This window comes from Cyrtonyx montezumae, unplaced genomic scaffold (genome assembly GCF_038088225.1).
Source record: "Cyrtonyx montezumae isolate F1298 unplaced genomic scaffold, pur_monq_1.0 scaffold_3, whole genome shotgun sequence".
Classification (NCBI taxonomy): Eukaryota; Metazoa; Chordata; class Aves; order Galliformes; family Odontophoridae; genus Cyrtonyx; species Cyrtonyx montezumae.
Window position 1 is genome coordinate 67,597,890 of NW_027072034.1, and position 17,414 is coordinate 67,615,303.

A 17,414-nucleotide genomic window follows, 5' to 3' on the forward strand; every position below is an offset into this window, starting at 1 on the left:
TTCTCTTCTCTTTCTCTTCTCTTTCTCTTCTCTTTCTCTTCTCTTTCTCTTCTCTTCTCTTCTCTTTCTCTTCTCTTTCTCTTCTCTTTCTTTTTTTTTTTGAAGACTGAGTAGATGGACCAGGAAAGAGAGACTAGATGGATCATAGGACCAGTTTAGTGCAGCTGTTATTAAATTCCTTCTTCTCCTCTCTAGGGACATACCTTAATATGACATACTCAATGTTTGTTATTTAGCTTGATACTGTGGTGGTTTCAGTGTTTGCTTTCAACGGCCACACAAAGTTTTTATGTCACAGAGTGGCAAAGGAGGGACATGTGCCTTTGTGGTGACAACTATAGCTGTGCAGGGAGAGCCCCTGCATGGGTGCAGCAGATGCTCACAGAGGGAATTTTGGCCTCTCTATTGGACTTGCTGCATCACTTCCCAACATGTCCTAAGCCAACAAAAGCACCCTGCTGTTGATGTCACTGCAGAAAGGGCTCTGCCAGCATAGCTCTGATAACTAACAGCTATGTTGGTTTTTTGAATTATTTTTATTTTTTCTTCACACCTCAAGCCAAAGTAGGGGCAACTGGCAGAGAAGTGCCTGGTAGATAGGGCCTTGATGTGCAGTGGCCAGCCAAACAGCTGTGAATGTTTGAACTAAACAGAGGGCTCTAAAGAGAAAGATTAGCCTGAAGAGATCATAAATATATATCTGACCTACATTATCAATTCCCTCGTTCACTGGCATTTGGTGTAAAGTCTTAAAAACTTAAACCCTTTTCTGTCTAAGAGGTGCAAATCTTTATGCTTAAACATGCTGGGTTAATGACTTATTGGAGAAAAAACAGAAGTAAGTATCAAGCAAACAAAAATTCCTGAACTCCCATTTCTCATGATAGTGTGGGGAGAAAAGAATCAAAGACTTCTTTGAGTAGAGGATGCAATCTCACATAATAACTTAGTTGACATATGCATGGCTAACTATGTATTATGGAAAACAATGCAAGCATGAGAGTAATTCCAATGCAAGCTTAAGAAATGCTATATCTAAGTAAATGAGAAATGATTTGTATTGATTTTCCATTGCCACAAATTCCACAGTTTCATTCAGTACAGTGCTTCTTTTCAGAAAGGCATTTTTCTAAATTGTCAGTACCTAACACAATGTGCATACCTAGGCCTGCAGGGACTGTGAGCTTTGTATATTCTCTGCTTGCACTTACAGTTTCAGCAATATTTGCACCCTAGCAAATGTGTTCATGTCTTATTTCTGTTTGTTCTCTCTGTTTGGTGCAGCTCCAAGTGCCCCTCCTCAGTCTGTTACTGTCCTGACAGTTGGAAACCACAACAGCACAAGCATCAGCATCTCCTGGGATCCTCCCCCTCCAGATCACCAAAATGGAATCATCCAGGAGTACAAGGTAGAAGGGATCTGTAATAGGAGGGTTGTGTGCTTTAGGAAACAGCCTTCATGAATTACAGAGCAATAGTGCTGATTACGGATTTAGATTCTTACAGCATTTACTGCTGCCCATATAGTTATATGGAGAAAAAGGACTGAGTGCCTATGGATTTTTTTTTTTTACTTTTCCCTATAAGCAGTGCTACTGTTATGGTTAAAACCAAAAATAACATGAGCTAGATCTGGAAGGGAGTTGTAGTTTACTTTCTTCCTTCTCCTTGGAAGAAAGAGAAGAAGGGTTGCTGTTTGTTTTTATTTTCCTAAGAGGTTCTTTATTCTCAAGACAAGTGTTGGAGCTCCTGTCTCAAAATGTCTTCAGCCTGGTAGAAATGTTGACAGGAAAGATACTACTCTTCCCTGCAGAAATGCTAATCTTATCACTTCAAGGTCAAAGTCAAGGACTATAGCTCTGGGAGAATGCAAGTCTTCTTTTAAGGACTATCTGTGTCAAGATTCACAGCTTAAAGTGCTAGCTTGTTTGCTCTGAGGAACAGGCTGGGTATGCAGAGTTTGTTACTTGACTGCTTGCTGCACTGGTTGCCCTCTCTCTGCATTTTTTGCTGTGATGGCTCAAGTTATCCTCCCCTTACACATCACCTTACATTCTGTAACAGTCAGTTACCCACTAAGCTTGCTTTTGCACAATTGTTTTTTCACAACTTAGAAATATTGCAGTGTGTTATTGGAGTGTGTGGAGGGAAGACTGTGGAGAAAAGGGTCATGCTGCATTCAACATTATCACAGGCTTGTAACTGTGGAACATGTCGTTTGCTAAATGTATTCACTGTTGCCAGCTTCTGTATTGAATGTGAAATTTATAATTGAAATAGAGCGGGGCAGCTTCCTTGAAAATCCCACAAAAGGACAAAATGATAGTATAATCTTTTTGAGATGCAGGTGATTATTTCACACAGGAATATATAATTTATTCTTCCTTATGTGTTGTGAGGGAAAACAGAATCAAGAAGGAAAAAAGTGTAAACCAGTTCATGTTTCAACCTCTTATGGCATATCATTTGATTAGAGAGATGCAGTAGATGTTCACACTACTTATTTTTAGCATAGCAATTCTTTTATTTTGCTTTTATTCAATATTATGATTTATTAATGCCAGTATTTTTTTATAAATTAATATTTGTATCTTTAATCATCTTGACACTGAATGTACTATAAGGCAACATTAACTATTAGGGGCTTATAGGCAAATAAGTAAAACACAGTCTTAAACTACAAAATATATACATATGAAAGAAAGTCAGCTGATGGTTAATAAAAAGCACATTCCAGGTGAGTGCTCAGATCTCTAGACTGCTTAGAAAAACAGCTGGAGTCACCACTTATTACATCCCTTCTGGTTAGATTAGATGTCTGCTTGATAAGTGTGCTGACTGTGGTGAATCTAATGCAAAGAATCTAATATCTCATTTAATATAAAATGACTGCTGAAGTTTCACTGGATATATTCTAATAAATTGAATGTAGATGTTTTTTTCCAGTTCAGGAATAAGAATGAATGCAGATTCATTTGTGAATTCAGTGCCTTTAATTAGAGGCATTTTGTAGTTTCTGTGACCTAAGACCAGGACAGATCTGGACTGAAAGAATGAATAGTCTCTAACGCTAATGCATTCTGCCCTGCAAGTAGCCTCTACATGAGCTCAGCAGAATGAAAGTTTGTTGTATTCCCAAAGTCTTTCTCAGTGCTTTACAGAAAAAAAAAGGATAAGGGTCTAAAGTAAGGGTAAAGAGGATATTAATGTTGTTTAGACACATCAGTTGTTTGCTGAGAGTGGTTCTACAAGTAGTGCTTTCTTCTGCTGTTATAATTATGTAGTGTACATATGATACATTTAAGTATTGATTTTCTTGAGTAAAGTGGTAGTAAATGCTTTATTTGATGATATAGAAGCAGTGTGAGCCAAAAACAATAATTGAGGAAGAATCTCTAAGAAAGTCCTAGTTTCAACCCTTCTCAGGATAAGCCAATGGATCAATGCAGGAGTGAGAAATAACACTGTGAAATGATACACCATTCTCAACACAAAATATGAATTCAAATTGAAGAATATTTTGTTGCTTCTGTTTAATTAGAAAATAATTGAGTCAGAAACTGAGATCTGGATTTATGAACAATGTATGTAATCACAACTGTGGCAATAAAGAGCAGGTTTGTACTTAGTCTTTTTCAGAGATGTCACATACCCCTGTTGTGTAGCAAAAGGATATTGAAAAGAATTTTGAAAGATTTTTATCCTTTAATACTTTAAGAAATATTTCACTAGTTGTCTTTTTACTGTCAGTGGGAAAATAAGAATTAAAAAAATGGATCCTTTTATGAAATGATTTGGTAGTAATCATGTTACTGAACAAGATTTCAATTAAAATGTAACACACCATTTTCACTTGGATGATTCTGTTCTGTGCTTCAAAGCATGCCATAGAATTGCGCTCTACAGAGGGCCAGAGTCCAGAGTGGTGTTTGCAGTCAGACATTGCAGGTTGCTTGATTTTACACTAATCTGGGATAATTTGCTGAGCTCCAACTGCTCCTAGGTAGTAATACTGTTAACAAGTCCAAAATACCAAACTAGGTGATTGTCATGCAAAACCTTGATATGTCATATCTATGAGGTGTTGTTTATGAGTATGAAGAACTTCATATTTTTTAACACGTCAACTTTTGTCCCAGATCTGGTGTCTAGGTAATGAGACTCGATTTCATATCAACAAAACAGTAGATGCAGCCATTCGGTCTGTAGTAATAGGTGGCCTGTATCCAGGTATTCAGTACCGTGTAGAAGTTGCTGCAAGTACCAGTGCAGGTGTGGGAGTGAAAAGTGAGCCACAACCCATAATAATTGGTAAGTGATTGTGTATTCTGTTGTTTTGTTTTGCCTGTTTTTACTTTCAGAAATGCTTTCATTAATGATTTGTGAGAGCACAAAAATCTGTGGAGCAAAAGACGAGTTTTGAATTGAGCTTGGTAGTTAGCTTTTAACATCCCATTGCCTGCTGGCATTGTGCCTTTAGTTTGTACAATTCTCACAGCTAGCAGAGTGAACTAATTCTTTATTTGCTGAGGTATAGGAAGTACAAGGTATCTAGCGAAACTGATTTTTTTTTAATGAATTTACCACTTTTGCAGGTTGCTGGGTTGATGGAACTAACAGCTAGAGCTCCCTTTTTCTTCTCAGATGACTCTAGTATTGCTTTACCTATAGCACTGATGCATAAGACACTGTTAACGGTTGGTTTTCTGAACATATTACATCAACATTTTTCAGGTATCCCAAGCAGACAAGTTTCCTATGTTGAAGAATAAGTGGCCTGTAATCCAAATAGAATGCAAAGGTGGAGGTGGTAGTATCGTCTCTGCCTTTGAAATGACTGTCTCTTACTGATATTTTCTGTGCTGGATTAATTTCCTTAACAAAGGGAAAGCACAGATTCTTTTTCTTCTGAAATTCTTCTCAAGTATGAAATACAAATGAAGAAACAATATGGGAAGGATGAGAATAGAAAAACTATTTTTAGCAAAACTGAATTGGACTGTGCACAGCAGCACCTCTTCAGAGTACATAATACAGGGATTTTGTTACTTTCATCTGTCTGGTCTAATTTAGTTATTACAAAAATGAACTTTTTCATGCTTGTTTGTGAGTCTGTTGATAGTACATATTTTCTTTCTAGAAAATATTGTCACCACAATGTCCCATATATGAACAGTCCTATTACATGTAGACATTTAGAAAATGTCAACTCCTATGTGTTGCTTAAATGTTTAATGATATTCAGACAGAAGTAGAGATACTCCAGCTTTGGATTTGTTATCACTAGAGGAGAGAATACAAATCACAATTGTTTTAGAAAGAGGAAGTCACAAAAATTCTGAAGATGGCTAAAGAGTGTTCTAGAACTGAAAGCAAGAATTTGATGTTTTGAAAATACAAGAAATCTGTCCTCTAATAAGCATGTATTTTTGGATCTCTGTGTAAACAGCCTATGTTGTGTGACTGCTCTGGCACTGCATTTGCTTTGAGCAGGCCTTTGTTTCCTATTTTCCTTGCTGAAGGGGTTCCATACAGCTGTGCACTGGGCTTGTTCCAGCAAAATACTTCAGTGTGTTTCAATTTGAGCATGTGAGTGGTTTTGTGCCACTTAACCTGTTATGAGTTAAACTTGCACTAAAGTGCTTTGCTGGGTGATTGCCAGAATGCTCAGCTCCACATCTGCATGCAGACCTTCATCCTGTCGTTTTCCTTAGAAAAAATGACTAGCATAATCAAGAGTTAATTGTGGGGATATTTGTATTGTTATGTGAAGGACAAAAGGGATGTTAGGATACAAATAAAGTACAAAAGGAATTGCATTTTAAAGCTAAGTTTTGCACTGTTAAACTTAAGGATATTTATCCCTTTAATGGGTCTAGAATGTCTACTTCAACAAGTTCGTCTGATAGCATCTTTACATATTTAAGAGTCTTCCACATGAAAAGTAGAAGTATTTTTCTGTTGCATTGTTTCTGTTCTCAGTTCTGTTTTCTCTTATACAATAACAAAGCTAAATATAATTACTATTTTATAGTCTGCATCTAATTTTTCACTTGGTTATGTTTTTCTGTTGCTTATGAGCCATGATTACTGGCAAATATTCCTCAGGCTATAGATTTGATTCATAAAGGTACTACTATTTAAATGACACAAATTCAGGAAAAAAAAAGAAACAAGTTGGTTCCATTCAATATCTGTCTGAGAATCAGCAACAGAAAAATAAGAAAATGAAAATTTCAGATACGTATTAAAAAGAAATGACTCAGATGAAATGAACAAACCTCAAAATGTAGCCATGAATAGGAAAACATTATCAAGTCATTGTATTACTATGGATTCCTATGTGGCCTAATGCTTACCTATTTAACAACATGCAAACAAACACTACGGAATTCTAAATTACGGAGGAAGTAGTTCAGTAATGCAAAGCAGTTGAGACTTGTTGCTGAACAATGGCTTGAAGAATGAGAGAGGAAAAGGACATGGGGGTGTTGGTTGATGCTTGGCTTAACATGAGCCGGCAGTGTGCCCAAGTGGCCAAGAAGGCCAACGGCATCCTGGCCTGTATTAGAAATAGTGTAGCCAGCAGGAGCAGGGAGGTGATCATTCCCCTGTACTCAGCTCTGGTACGGCCGCACCTCGAGTACTGTGTTCAGTTTTGGGCCCCTCACTACAAGAAGGACATTGAGGCCCTGGAGTGTGTTCAGAGAACGGCAACAAAACTGGTGAGGGGTCTGGAGCACAAGTCTTATGAGGAGCGGCTGAGGGAGCTGGGATTGTTTAGTCTGGAGAAGAGGAGGCTCAGAGGAGACCTTATTGCACTCTACCACTTCCTGAAGGGGGGTTGTGGTGAGGAGGGGGTGGGCCTCTTCTCCCAGATAACTAATGACAGGACGAGAGGGAATGGCCACAAGTTGCGCCAGGGAAGATTTAGATTAGATTTGAGGGAAATGTTTTTTTCTGAAAGAGTGGTCAGGCACTGGAATGGCCTGCCTAGGGAGGTGGTTGAGGCACCATCCCTAGCGCTGTTCAAGAAGCATTTAGATGAGGTGCTAAGGGATTTGATTTAGTAGTTCAGTGGGTAGGGATGGTGATAGGAGGATGGTTGGACTAGATGATCTTGTAGGTCCTTTCCAACCTAATGAACCTATGAACGATATAACTTCCATTGTCATTAAATAGAGTCTGGTTTGTAATAAGTAAAACATTATTCTTAAATATAGGGTGCATTCTTCTAAGACGTTATTCTGAAAATATTTGGTTTTCACCATGGATAATCAACTACTGACTTTACAAACCAAGTCTAAGCATCAGGTTAATCAAAATTCAGAAAGTATAAGCATTAGAATATTGAGTATTAGGAAGTATACTATTTCTTTAGTTAAGAGTCATGTCACTGTTTCTGGAATTCTGTGCCCACACATCAAACCCAGTGTTGAAAAATGTTATACAGGACTGAAAGAGAATCAAGAATAACATTTTTACTATCATTACTGATATGCTGATTTATTATTATTATTTTTTACTGGGAATATCAGAAATAAAATTGAGGATAGCAGCAATAATGGTTAATGTTAGAGCTATTATTTCTCTTCATCAGTTGGCCTGTTCATTCTTACATTCCATCATTGGCATAATAATATGAGGAACAGCTGCAAACTTTCATAGTAATAGGTACAATCGAATCTGATGTGTCTAATTAATTTTTGGTCCGACAAATTAGTTTTGTTCTTCATTACTCTCCAATGGGAGGAAGACATTATATTTCATTATGTTTTTGTCTTCGGGAACAATGGAGCGTTACAGGTCACACACTTCCCTTGTCTATGTTCTAATTAGTTGAACTGACAGCATTGTTACAGAAACACCTGCAGTATACGAAGTAGTACACTGGTACCTTGGATAGTATATAAATTAGTACTGATTAAATATTGCAGAAAGAAATACAAAATGAATGACATTTGTTTCCCAAAACCACAATAATTTTGTTAGTTTTATCAAACATCAGTGGATAAAGTAAATTATTAAGTTTATGCTCATAGTTGCTAGTCACTGAATGCTAGGTGTAAAAAGGCAGATTGCAAACTGCAGAAGGTAATTCAGGGACAAGTTGTACTTTCCCTTAGAAGAGATAAGAGGGGAAAGACCACTGAACCCTCTCTCCTGGCTCTTTGTGGCTTGTTCTTACTTCCTGCATCTTCAGCAGACTGCTTTTTGGCCTTAAGATAAAACTGGATTTTCTGCACTGGGACATTTTGAAGGCTTTTGCAGGAGGCAGTACTTTTCTTTTTTGAGGGAGCATCTACCCTCGAAGCTGGTGTCTCTGAAGCCCCTCCCTCCCCTCTCTTTTCCATGGTAGTACGGCTACCTCTATAGCAGTGTGCACATTGCCTTTTCTTCACCATCCTGCTACTCTTACATTACCTCCAAAGGGCACAGGAATTAACTGAAAGTTAATGGCAATTAGAGTGACACCAACTCCCATGCTGATTTCTACTAGAAAACCAATTGTGTGCTAGAGGAACATGCTGCAGAGTGCCTTTTCTATTAGTACATTTCAGCACTTTCTCTTTTAGCACTGGAATTGAACCTATGGGTTGTTTCCATTGGCAATAAAAAATGGGAAAACCACCATAGTTGCCTCTGCTGCCTCCAAGCTTTTTCTTGTTACTGGTGCTTGTTGAGTTATGTGTTATACTGCCTTTTTTACAGTGGCAAGACAGCATAGGAGAGTTTAGAAAGAGGAGCTGCAGCTCACAGAGCTTGACACCTGTAAATCTTACCAGCATGACCCAGTATAGACTGATACACAACAAAGGCTGTTTCTCTATTAACAGGCATCAGCATCCTTCTCCAGGACCTGTTTTGTTTATGGGAAGCCTGTTTTGTTTCTTGAGCAGATTACTGAATGCAAGCCAAGCTCTAGCACAGCTTCAGCAGTTTGTTTGCAAAAGCAGACAGTCATCATTACTAAATATTGACATGGTGATGAAAGAGAGAAAGCTTAATAAAATCACAGAGATCATTAACAGTGTTATAGCAATGTAATGCAGTGCATCACATTTCTTCCCAAGTAACTGAATCCAGCTCTGAGCTTAGCAGAGGACCTAACTCCATGCATTTGGACAGCACTATACTGCGGCCAGTGCCCAAGCGTGGATGCAGGTGCAGGCAGGGAAGGCACAGGCAGCTCAACGTTCCCTGGGACAGGTTCTCAGTCATGATATCTTGAGTTTAAACTATTGATTCCTGTGAAGAATCATCCATGGATACAAAGCTGAAATTGACAGAGTCTCTGAACAGGATGAAGCCACAGTGCTGACACAGCAGCTGTTTGCTTAACAAGAGAGTGGTAAATTTAACTATTACTGAATTTTAGAAGAGCATTCGTTTTCACAGCAAGGCATAATGTTGCAGTATTTCTGCTAATTGCTCTGAGTCACCATTTCAATATTTGTGAACAGTTTATGGGCCAATTCAGCCAAGTTCCATGATGAATGGAATGAGGGGCCCAAGCCCTGGGAAAGAGGAAGGAGGAAAAGGAAGAGAGGAGGGAGATGGGCCTAAAAACAAAACAGCAGCAAAAATCTGAAGAGGAAAACTGATTTACAAAGTAAGATTTCAGAAGGCAAAATAATACAGTATAGTACAACATAATTGGAATTTAAGGTAATAAATCAAATAAAATGAGAGTCTCCTAAACTGAAGGCTTTATGCTAAAGCTAAAGGCAAGATGGCTAGGGAACCTCCACTGCTGAGATGACCAGCAGAAGAGGAAGTCCTGGGACTTGCGTGCAGTTACATCTTTCCCTCTGAGTGGAAAACCGGAACGCAAATTCTTCTGGAGTATGTAGTTCTCTCCTGAGAACCAGGTACCCAGAAATTCAATAGTACAGGGAACAGGAGCATTAACTCTTTAACTCCCAGTGCCTTACATGATATTATGATGAGGACTACTGGTAACAAAAAAAATCATAAAACCATGACAATATTTGATTACTGTATGGAACTGCCTGTATGTATGCAATAGACTCATAATTGACAGTCACAGTATTTTTTTGACTCAGTTAACTCTCGCAACTTGAAATCTTTATTCAGCATGTATGCACGTATCTGATAGTATCACACATACACATCGAGGATTTACTTACTAGAAACATTGGTTTTCAGGTGTGCATTAGTACTCACTAAAGATCTTCTACTGTGGATAATTATTTCTAGGTGCATTATTATTTTTTCTACTTTTTCTTTTTTACTTTTTTCTCTTTTATTTTAATTTCCAATATCTGGTTCCCGTTTGTATTGCCGAGTCCATAATAACAATGTTCTGTCAACTTTCTTTTGTGCAGGAGGCCGTAATGAAGTAGTCATCACTGAAAATAACAACAGCATAACAGAGCAAATCACTGATGTTGTCAAACAGCCTGCCTTTATAGCTGGCATCGGTGGTGCATGTTGGGTAATTCTGATGGGTTTCAGCATCTGGCTGTATTGGCGCAGAAAGAAGAGGAAGGGGCTCAGTAATTACGCTGGTAAGAACAGTAACTATTTATTACCATCTTCTGTCATGAAGAGAACACGTGCTGTTAAACCTATTTAAAAAACATACTGACCTTACAGCTAAGGTAGCCTGGATTAATTTTGTATGCTTGTTTTAAATGTGTGTTGTGAAAATGCTGGTGTATGAGAAGCTTTAAATGCATTGCTCGGTACCACATTTCATCATTATCATAAGACAGTCTTTATTTTTACATCTTCAGCACATCTAGCTTAAAAAAAAAAATACTAAGACTATTATTCCTTGATCAGAAAGCATGTTGTAGTTGTTCAGCTCCACTTATGAGCTCAAATGTGAAATAGACTAGATACTTACAGGAAAGGTCAGGAATAATATTTGGTATCCTTTTTCATTCCCATGCATTTCCAGGTTTTTGAAGCTACGTGCATGGGAAGTAAACTGAGGTACTTATCAACAGCTCGATACCTATAACTGGAAGAAAAGAGAGAGAGATATTAGAAAAGTGTGGTTAAAAATTACCTCTGACAGAAGTCATAAGAAGTTTTGTCTTTAAGCTAGAACACCTTGGAATGGCCTTGCAGTGTAGTCAGTTTTACATCAAACGTGTTGCTCCAGTTACAAATTAATTTTTGAAAATTCATTTGGAAAAATAAATTCACCTAATGAAAGATTTTCTTTATCATCCAAATTCTCTGTATTTTGTATTATTCTGTGCTTTAGGATTCTTATGGGATTTTAGTAAGTCAGATGAATATAGAATTACTATAAAATATGTTGCTGTGAAGCCTAATTTAACATGAAAAAGCTGTTCTTCAAATATTGGGTAGTTTTTCCTGTAGTACTTACATAATACACATAAAAAGAAAACATTTCCTGTTTGATTAAGATTCGCGTAGCTGAGGACACAGCATATTTAATGTTAACATTATGTGAGAATAAAGTTACACTAATGCTCCACTATTTACAAGTTGCATGCCAGTCAGGAGACACAGATCCCTTAGGTATCTAAACATCTCTGTCAAAAACCAACGTCCATTCCCTGCTCCCAACTAAACATTCGTATGCCTCCAAACCTTAGTGTTAGCCATCACCAACCTCCTCAGTGTCCTGATTCAACTCACTAAAGCAGACGGAAATAATTCACAGTTTTAGAGGCTTTTTTGAGTTTTCAATCCTTCCTACCCTCACCCCTGCTGAATTAGTTTTCAGCTGGCTTATTGAAATGAAGCAACCCAAGAAGAGATCAAACATGAATGCTACGACAGTGAGAGAAGAGAGACCCTTTCATTGACAGCAGCTCTTAGATATACTCAGTTTTTGTGGATCCTTTCTTTGTGTGACTGTGTGGACTGTATCATTCACAGTTTATGCTTTTGGATGGAGTGTTTTTTCTTTCCTTTAGCAGCAGTGACTTTTACTCTCTGAGAGGTGGTATAAATTAATAAATAAATATATACCACAAATACTTACACATTTGCCAGTATTAGTTTATTAGTTTAAATGTTAGTTTATATCCCAAAATCTTTTATGTTAAGAGAGAGCGTAACCTTTGGACACAAGCTAGGGCTACTCTTTTTTGGCATACAGAATTATTAGCCATGTGTGTGCATGGGCAATTTTTGGGAGGGTGTTGACGAAAAAGCCTTTTGTACTTTAAAATATGTACCTGTCGTTTATTACAATAGTCATTTTAAACAGTATGTCTACTGCAACTCATTCCTTCTCATAACGTTTGCTGCATCTAAGCGTGATGTGAACAGTGCATTGCATCATGACATGGAGTCCCCATTATTGGAATTGTGACATTCTGTATGCTTTCAGCAAGGAAAGTTCATAACAGATCATATTTCAACATTCATTCTACTGTTTACAATTTGGAGAACAGCATGTGCACACAAAAACTGTCTTCTGACTTGACTGTCTAAATTCACTGCTCAACTTTCCAACTGTCATTTCTCATTGGCTGCTGGCTGGCTAATGCTTTAAGCTCAACTGTTATGTCCTGCATATGATATTATTACCACAACTGGGCAAATTCCAGAGGAAACTTGTGCCCTGCAATTAGCGCTTGTTATCGGAGTGTGTAACTCATAATGTGTTTGCTTTCTTGTTTTGCAGTTCAGTCCTTCACCTTCACCCCTGCAGGTACTGTCCATTAGTCTGTCTCTTACCTCACCAACACATCATTGCAAACATTAGCTAAGTGTTTATAAATGTGTGAGGTATGCGGAATTAAAACCAAGCACAAGGAGAAACACTTCTGTGTTAAAAATGTAGCATTCTTTCCCTAGTGATTCCAAAGTGACATAAAATCTGCCACCATTAATGTCTGCCTTGATTCGCATGCTTTTTACTCATCTAACTCTTCAAAATAGTGAAATTTTAAAGTAATTTGCAGGACAGAGTTCCTGAACTAACATCACATAAAGTAAGCATTAGTCACCTATGACCAATTTTTGATTTTAAAATTCAGAGAAAGTACTTCAGATATTTTTAAATTTCTAACTGGAGAAGTAGAGCTGTCTTCCATTTTATCTGTTAGTTGTTTGACTTGCCTTGCCTTGAGGTGTTCAGATCTTCAGGCTATCTAATGATTAACCTATGCACATTTAATTTACAGCATTTTTGAAGTTGAAGCATTTGGTTTTTTTTCTGTCTATACAATTCAAAGCTGATATCCTTGTTTTCATATCTTTAGTAAACATAGCATACGGTAGACCATTATCATGAGTGTGATTAAAGATATGTGAAGAGTGAACAAAGTGAGTCTGAAGCAGCATGTTGAAGACAGCTTAGTCAACATATGGACAGACAAGAAAAATTCAGTATACAAATAATAGTAATAATTACTACAAATAATTTGTGTCTACTCTCACACTTAAGTTTCAGTATCATAAACATACAAATAGTTGTATTACAGTGTAAATGATAAATTTCCTCACCTTCCAGCAGAAGTGTTTAAGAAGTTTTGTGCTTAGCATGGGTTCTCAGTTGCACTTGCCAAAGCTGTCTTTTCTGACGCCCCTGCCATCTGTGTAATAGAGGACAGTCTTAACTACACTGTGGAACTGGTCATCATGTTCTGCTAGCTGCTTTCTACCTCTTGCTGATATAAACCACAACTCAAGTGTTTAGCTTAAGCACAAAAGAGCAAATGGCTGCTGAGGCAGATAAGTATAGTTGCTGGTGTCAGCACCAGGGACCTGTGACATTGCTAGGGAAAGCTGTCCTAAGGAAGTGGCTCTAAGGACTCAGGAGTTACTCCTTCTGGCTTCTTGGTATGTTTGCCCAAGTCAGAACAATTTCTGACACAACACATCCTGCCATAAAATCTTTACTTCTTTTTTTTATTGAGAGCATAGGAGATTTTTTCAAAATCATTTTTCAAAAAATGAAATACATTCTTAAATTTGGTTCCTGTGACCATGCCATTGTCGACTGACCGTAACTGGTTATTTTTTGTAGCTGACACTGGCACAACATAGTACCATATTAGTGCCACCATTGATGTACGTGATTCAGTGAGATTCATCCATATAAGCTCAATAACTAGGATATGCCAGAGTCACTGCCAAAAATTTGTGGTTATAAAATAGTTTTGACGTTTCATGGACTTTACAGAATTATTAATAATACATAGTTCTGTTGCCTGATCTGTAATCATTTCTAGAAACTGAGTAAGCAAGTACAAACAGTGGACACAGTCCATGGTTTTTATCTTTAAATCTAGAGTTCCCTAAGAGGCATCTTTAGTTCTCAAATGTTTGAATTTGCAATTGGTAGTCTCATTTAGATGAACATATCTATGCTTGTGGAGGTTTGCTGACATTCAGTGACTTGCTTTTTTCCTTCAAAATTATGATTCATAAGCACTGAATTGGTTTCAGATATAAATATTTAGTGGTATGTAGCATTTAGAATCTTATCAGAGATAGCTGCTGGTAAGGTTTTATTGAAGATGAATTTATCTAAATGTACACAGATTTTGGAAGGTGCACACTTCTTTTTCAAATATCCACATTAAAGTCTTCTTGTAGAAGAACACAGCATGTAGAGTTTACTGTATAAAAAGATAGTTGAAAGTATTAGCAGAACATGATTTAGACATCTACTCTATTTCACACATCTTTCTGAACAATAGATATTTTATCAGTTATATCTGATGTTTTTGTTTTGTTTTGTTTTCAAAACTAGTTGCTAAAAAGTCTGCATTGAACAGGTATAATTGTTTGCCAAAAATTGACCACTTTCAGACTAAAGGTCATTCACTAGGACATTGTTACTTGTGTTCTTTTATTACATTCCTAGGTGGTACAATTTCTGCTATCTGACTAGATTACTTTAACATTCTGTGTAGAAGAAGGGCAAGAAGAAAATATCACACTGTTGGTAAAGATTTTTGCCAGAGAAAATAATTGATTGAGTTAAATTCATTAAGCTTTCTTAATGAATAAACACTAATTGATTGCTCAGATAAAATAATTTGAAACAAAAATAATTTGAAAATGAGTATCATAGCTAAATGTTTTACTTATTTTCAATTGAACTGATTCCAGTAGTTACTCAGTCACGGGGGTCTAAATCGCTAGTCCTCACTTCCGTTTCATCCATCATGACTCACTAGGCACTGATTCTTGGTAATATCAATACTACAAAACATAGTATTTTCTATCATGTTCATTAGATGAGTGTTTTGCTTACCCGGTTAGAAGTAGTGTCGTGATCTGCAGCGATACAAGTATGCCTTTTTCAGACCATGAAAGACTATCAACAGAAATAAATTTGGCACAGAGACAATAAACACAAATGTTACCCCTTTTTAAGTGATCTTTTTTGTTGTACACATTCCGACATATGATCTGATTTTTGGAGTGGTTCTGTGGACCCAGGAGTGGGACTCTATAATCCTTATGGGTCTCTTCCTATTCAGAATATTCTATGATTCTGTTATATAAAGAATGGATTGGACTTAGTTTTATGAGTTACTGTAAAAGCTTCCTTGACTACTAAACAGATTTTTTTATTTTTATGGTTACATAAAAGTATGGTTTGCTCAAACTGTTGGATATAGACATGCACTGTGAGCATTTACTATATCCAAGAAAAGTTAGATCTAACAAAAAACTCTTCTGACCACAACAATTAAGCAACATTACTTAATTCCCATTTTACAATGTCAGAACAGAATTTGTTTATGTAGCACTGGAAATTGCAATTCTTCCTTCACATTTTGGTATAGTAACTTATACAACAAAGGCACAGAATCAATTTGTAGTAATAAGAGAGATTTCCTTTATCTGTTTATCTCTCCTATGGCTTCAAACTCATTGTTGTGCCAGTAACTGCTTACTTGAATACTCAGGTGTTTTCAAGATTGTCTAGGCCATCAGTCATGCAAGAAAAGTCAATATGTGTTTTCATTTATAAGTAGGTAAGCTTATTTAGTGACTAGTGGTCCTTGGGATTAAAGATTTCATGAAACCAAGTAAACAAAAACAAATTAAAAATAGATAAATAGAGAATTATGGAACACTACACATTTTATGCTTAACTCCTGAAGCTGTTAAATGAGGATAAGTTATTTGACAGAATTGTCCAAAGGTAGGCAGAAGATTTGATGGAATTTTTATATGCTGATTATCTGTTCTGAGTTAATGCTTATTAAAAAAGGATTAATCTACATTCATATTTGAGGAACAGCTTATCAGAAAAAGGAATAAGACTTGGCTGGCAACATTAAAGTTTTCATTTGTGGTAGGAAAATGTGGCCTTCTGGAGATAGGCATACATAAAGCTTTCTAAAGCTTTCTTGCCTCAAAATGTCAACTTACTGTACATTCGTATTTTCCAGTCCTAGCAGGCACGAAGATTAAGTCTAACCTTGTCAGATAATATTAGTAAATAGTATAAGCATCTCCTTATATATTTAATAAAAAGCATATAAAAAGCTCTTAAACATATGCCATTCTTCATAGAAATACATACAATATAATTTCTTTAAATATTTATGCATTTTAAATGTGCTTTAGATTATTTTTCTGCATTCTTGCAATCCTTGAAGTGTAAGCTAGTGGGGATACCTTCAAAATCTCTCTATGCAGAGGTTATTTTTTTCATCTTCTTTTGAAAACCAATCTCATCCCTGCAGGTCTGTGTCCTTTTTCAGAACATATATCAGATGGAAAGAATGCTGAAAGAGCATTTTTGCTTCCTCAGTGATAAAAAAGCAAGGGAGATGGGTGGGTCAGTGATAGGAACATCCTTTCCTTTCTCCTCTTACATTGCCCCTTGAAATTACTCTGCATCTTTTTAAAGTGGAGACAGGATGAATAAAGCCAGCTGTCTGTGTGTTTTATTTTTACAGTGACATACATGTCTGCATTACATTAAATATGCTCCTATTCAGGCGTTTAGACTTGTTTTGTAATCACAGAAATCAAACTGCAGGCAAAAATGCTGACAAAATGTATGGCAGGAATGATAAACATAGTGCTTATGTTGGCAGCCTGACCGTGTCTTCTGTTTTTTAGCTGTCTTTTCTTTCACAATATTGATGCTAAAAGAAAGGCATCTTCTCTGTCCTCCCTCAGCCCATTTATGGAAGTCATATGGAATATCATATTTTTTTCTGTGACATCCTGATGACATCTCCTCACTTATTTCAATTTTGGCTAGTTTAGTTGATATTCCAGAGCCTTTGTCACCAAGAGTAGAAACTACAATGCTCTGTTGTTTCTTTTCTTACAAAGTTTACAACCAAAATTGTGTTGGTTTGCAGAGAGAAGGTTAAATTAAAGAACATGCATACCTTCCCAGTTCCATGCATACTGCAGAAGCCAGGCATGGTCTTCCCTGCAAAACAGTGTCACTTCAATATAAGCTCTTATGAAGACTG

The 17,414-nt window shown here is 36.9% G+C and overlaps 1 protein-coding gene across 1 annotated transcript in view; it reads left to right on the forward strand.

Moving 5' to 3' along the window:
• ROBO2 (roundabout guidance receptor 2) overlaps positions 1 to 17,414 on the forward strand; it is a 407,749-nt gene that overhangs the window by 366,000 nt on the left and 24,335 nt on the right. The window contains exons 15-17 of the mRNA XM_065741855.1: positions 1,285 to 1,409; positions 4,140 to 4,311; positions 10,350 to 10,532. Coding sequence (XP_065597927.1) covers positions 1,285 to 1,409; positions 4,140 to 4,311; positions 10,350 to 10,532 — 480 coding nt within the window. The remainder of the gene's footprint in view (positions 1 to 1,284; positions 1,410 to 4,139; positions 4,312 to 10,349; positions 10,533 to 17,414) is intronic.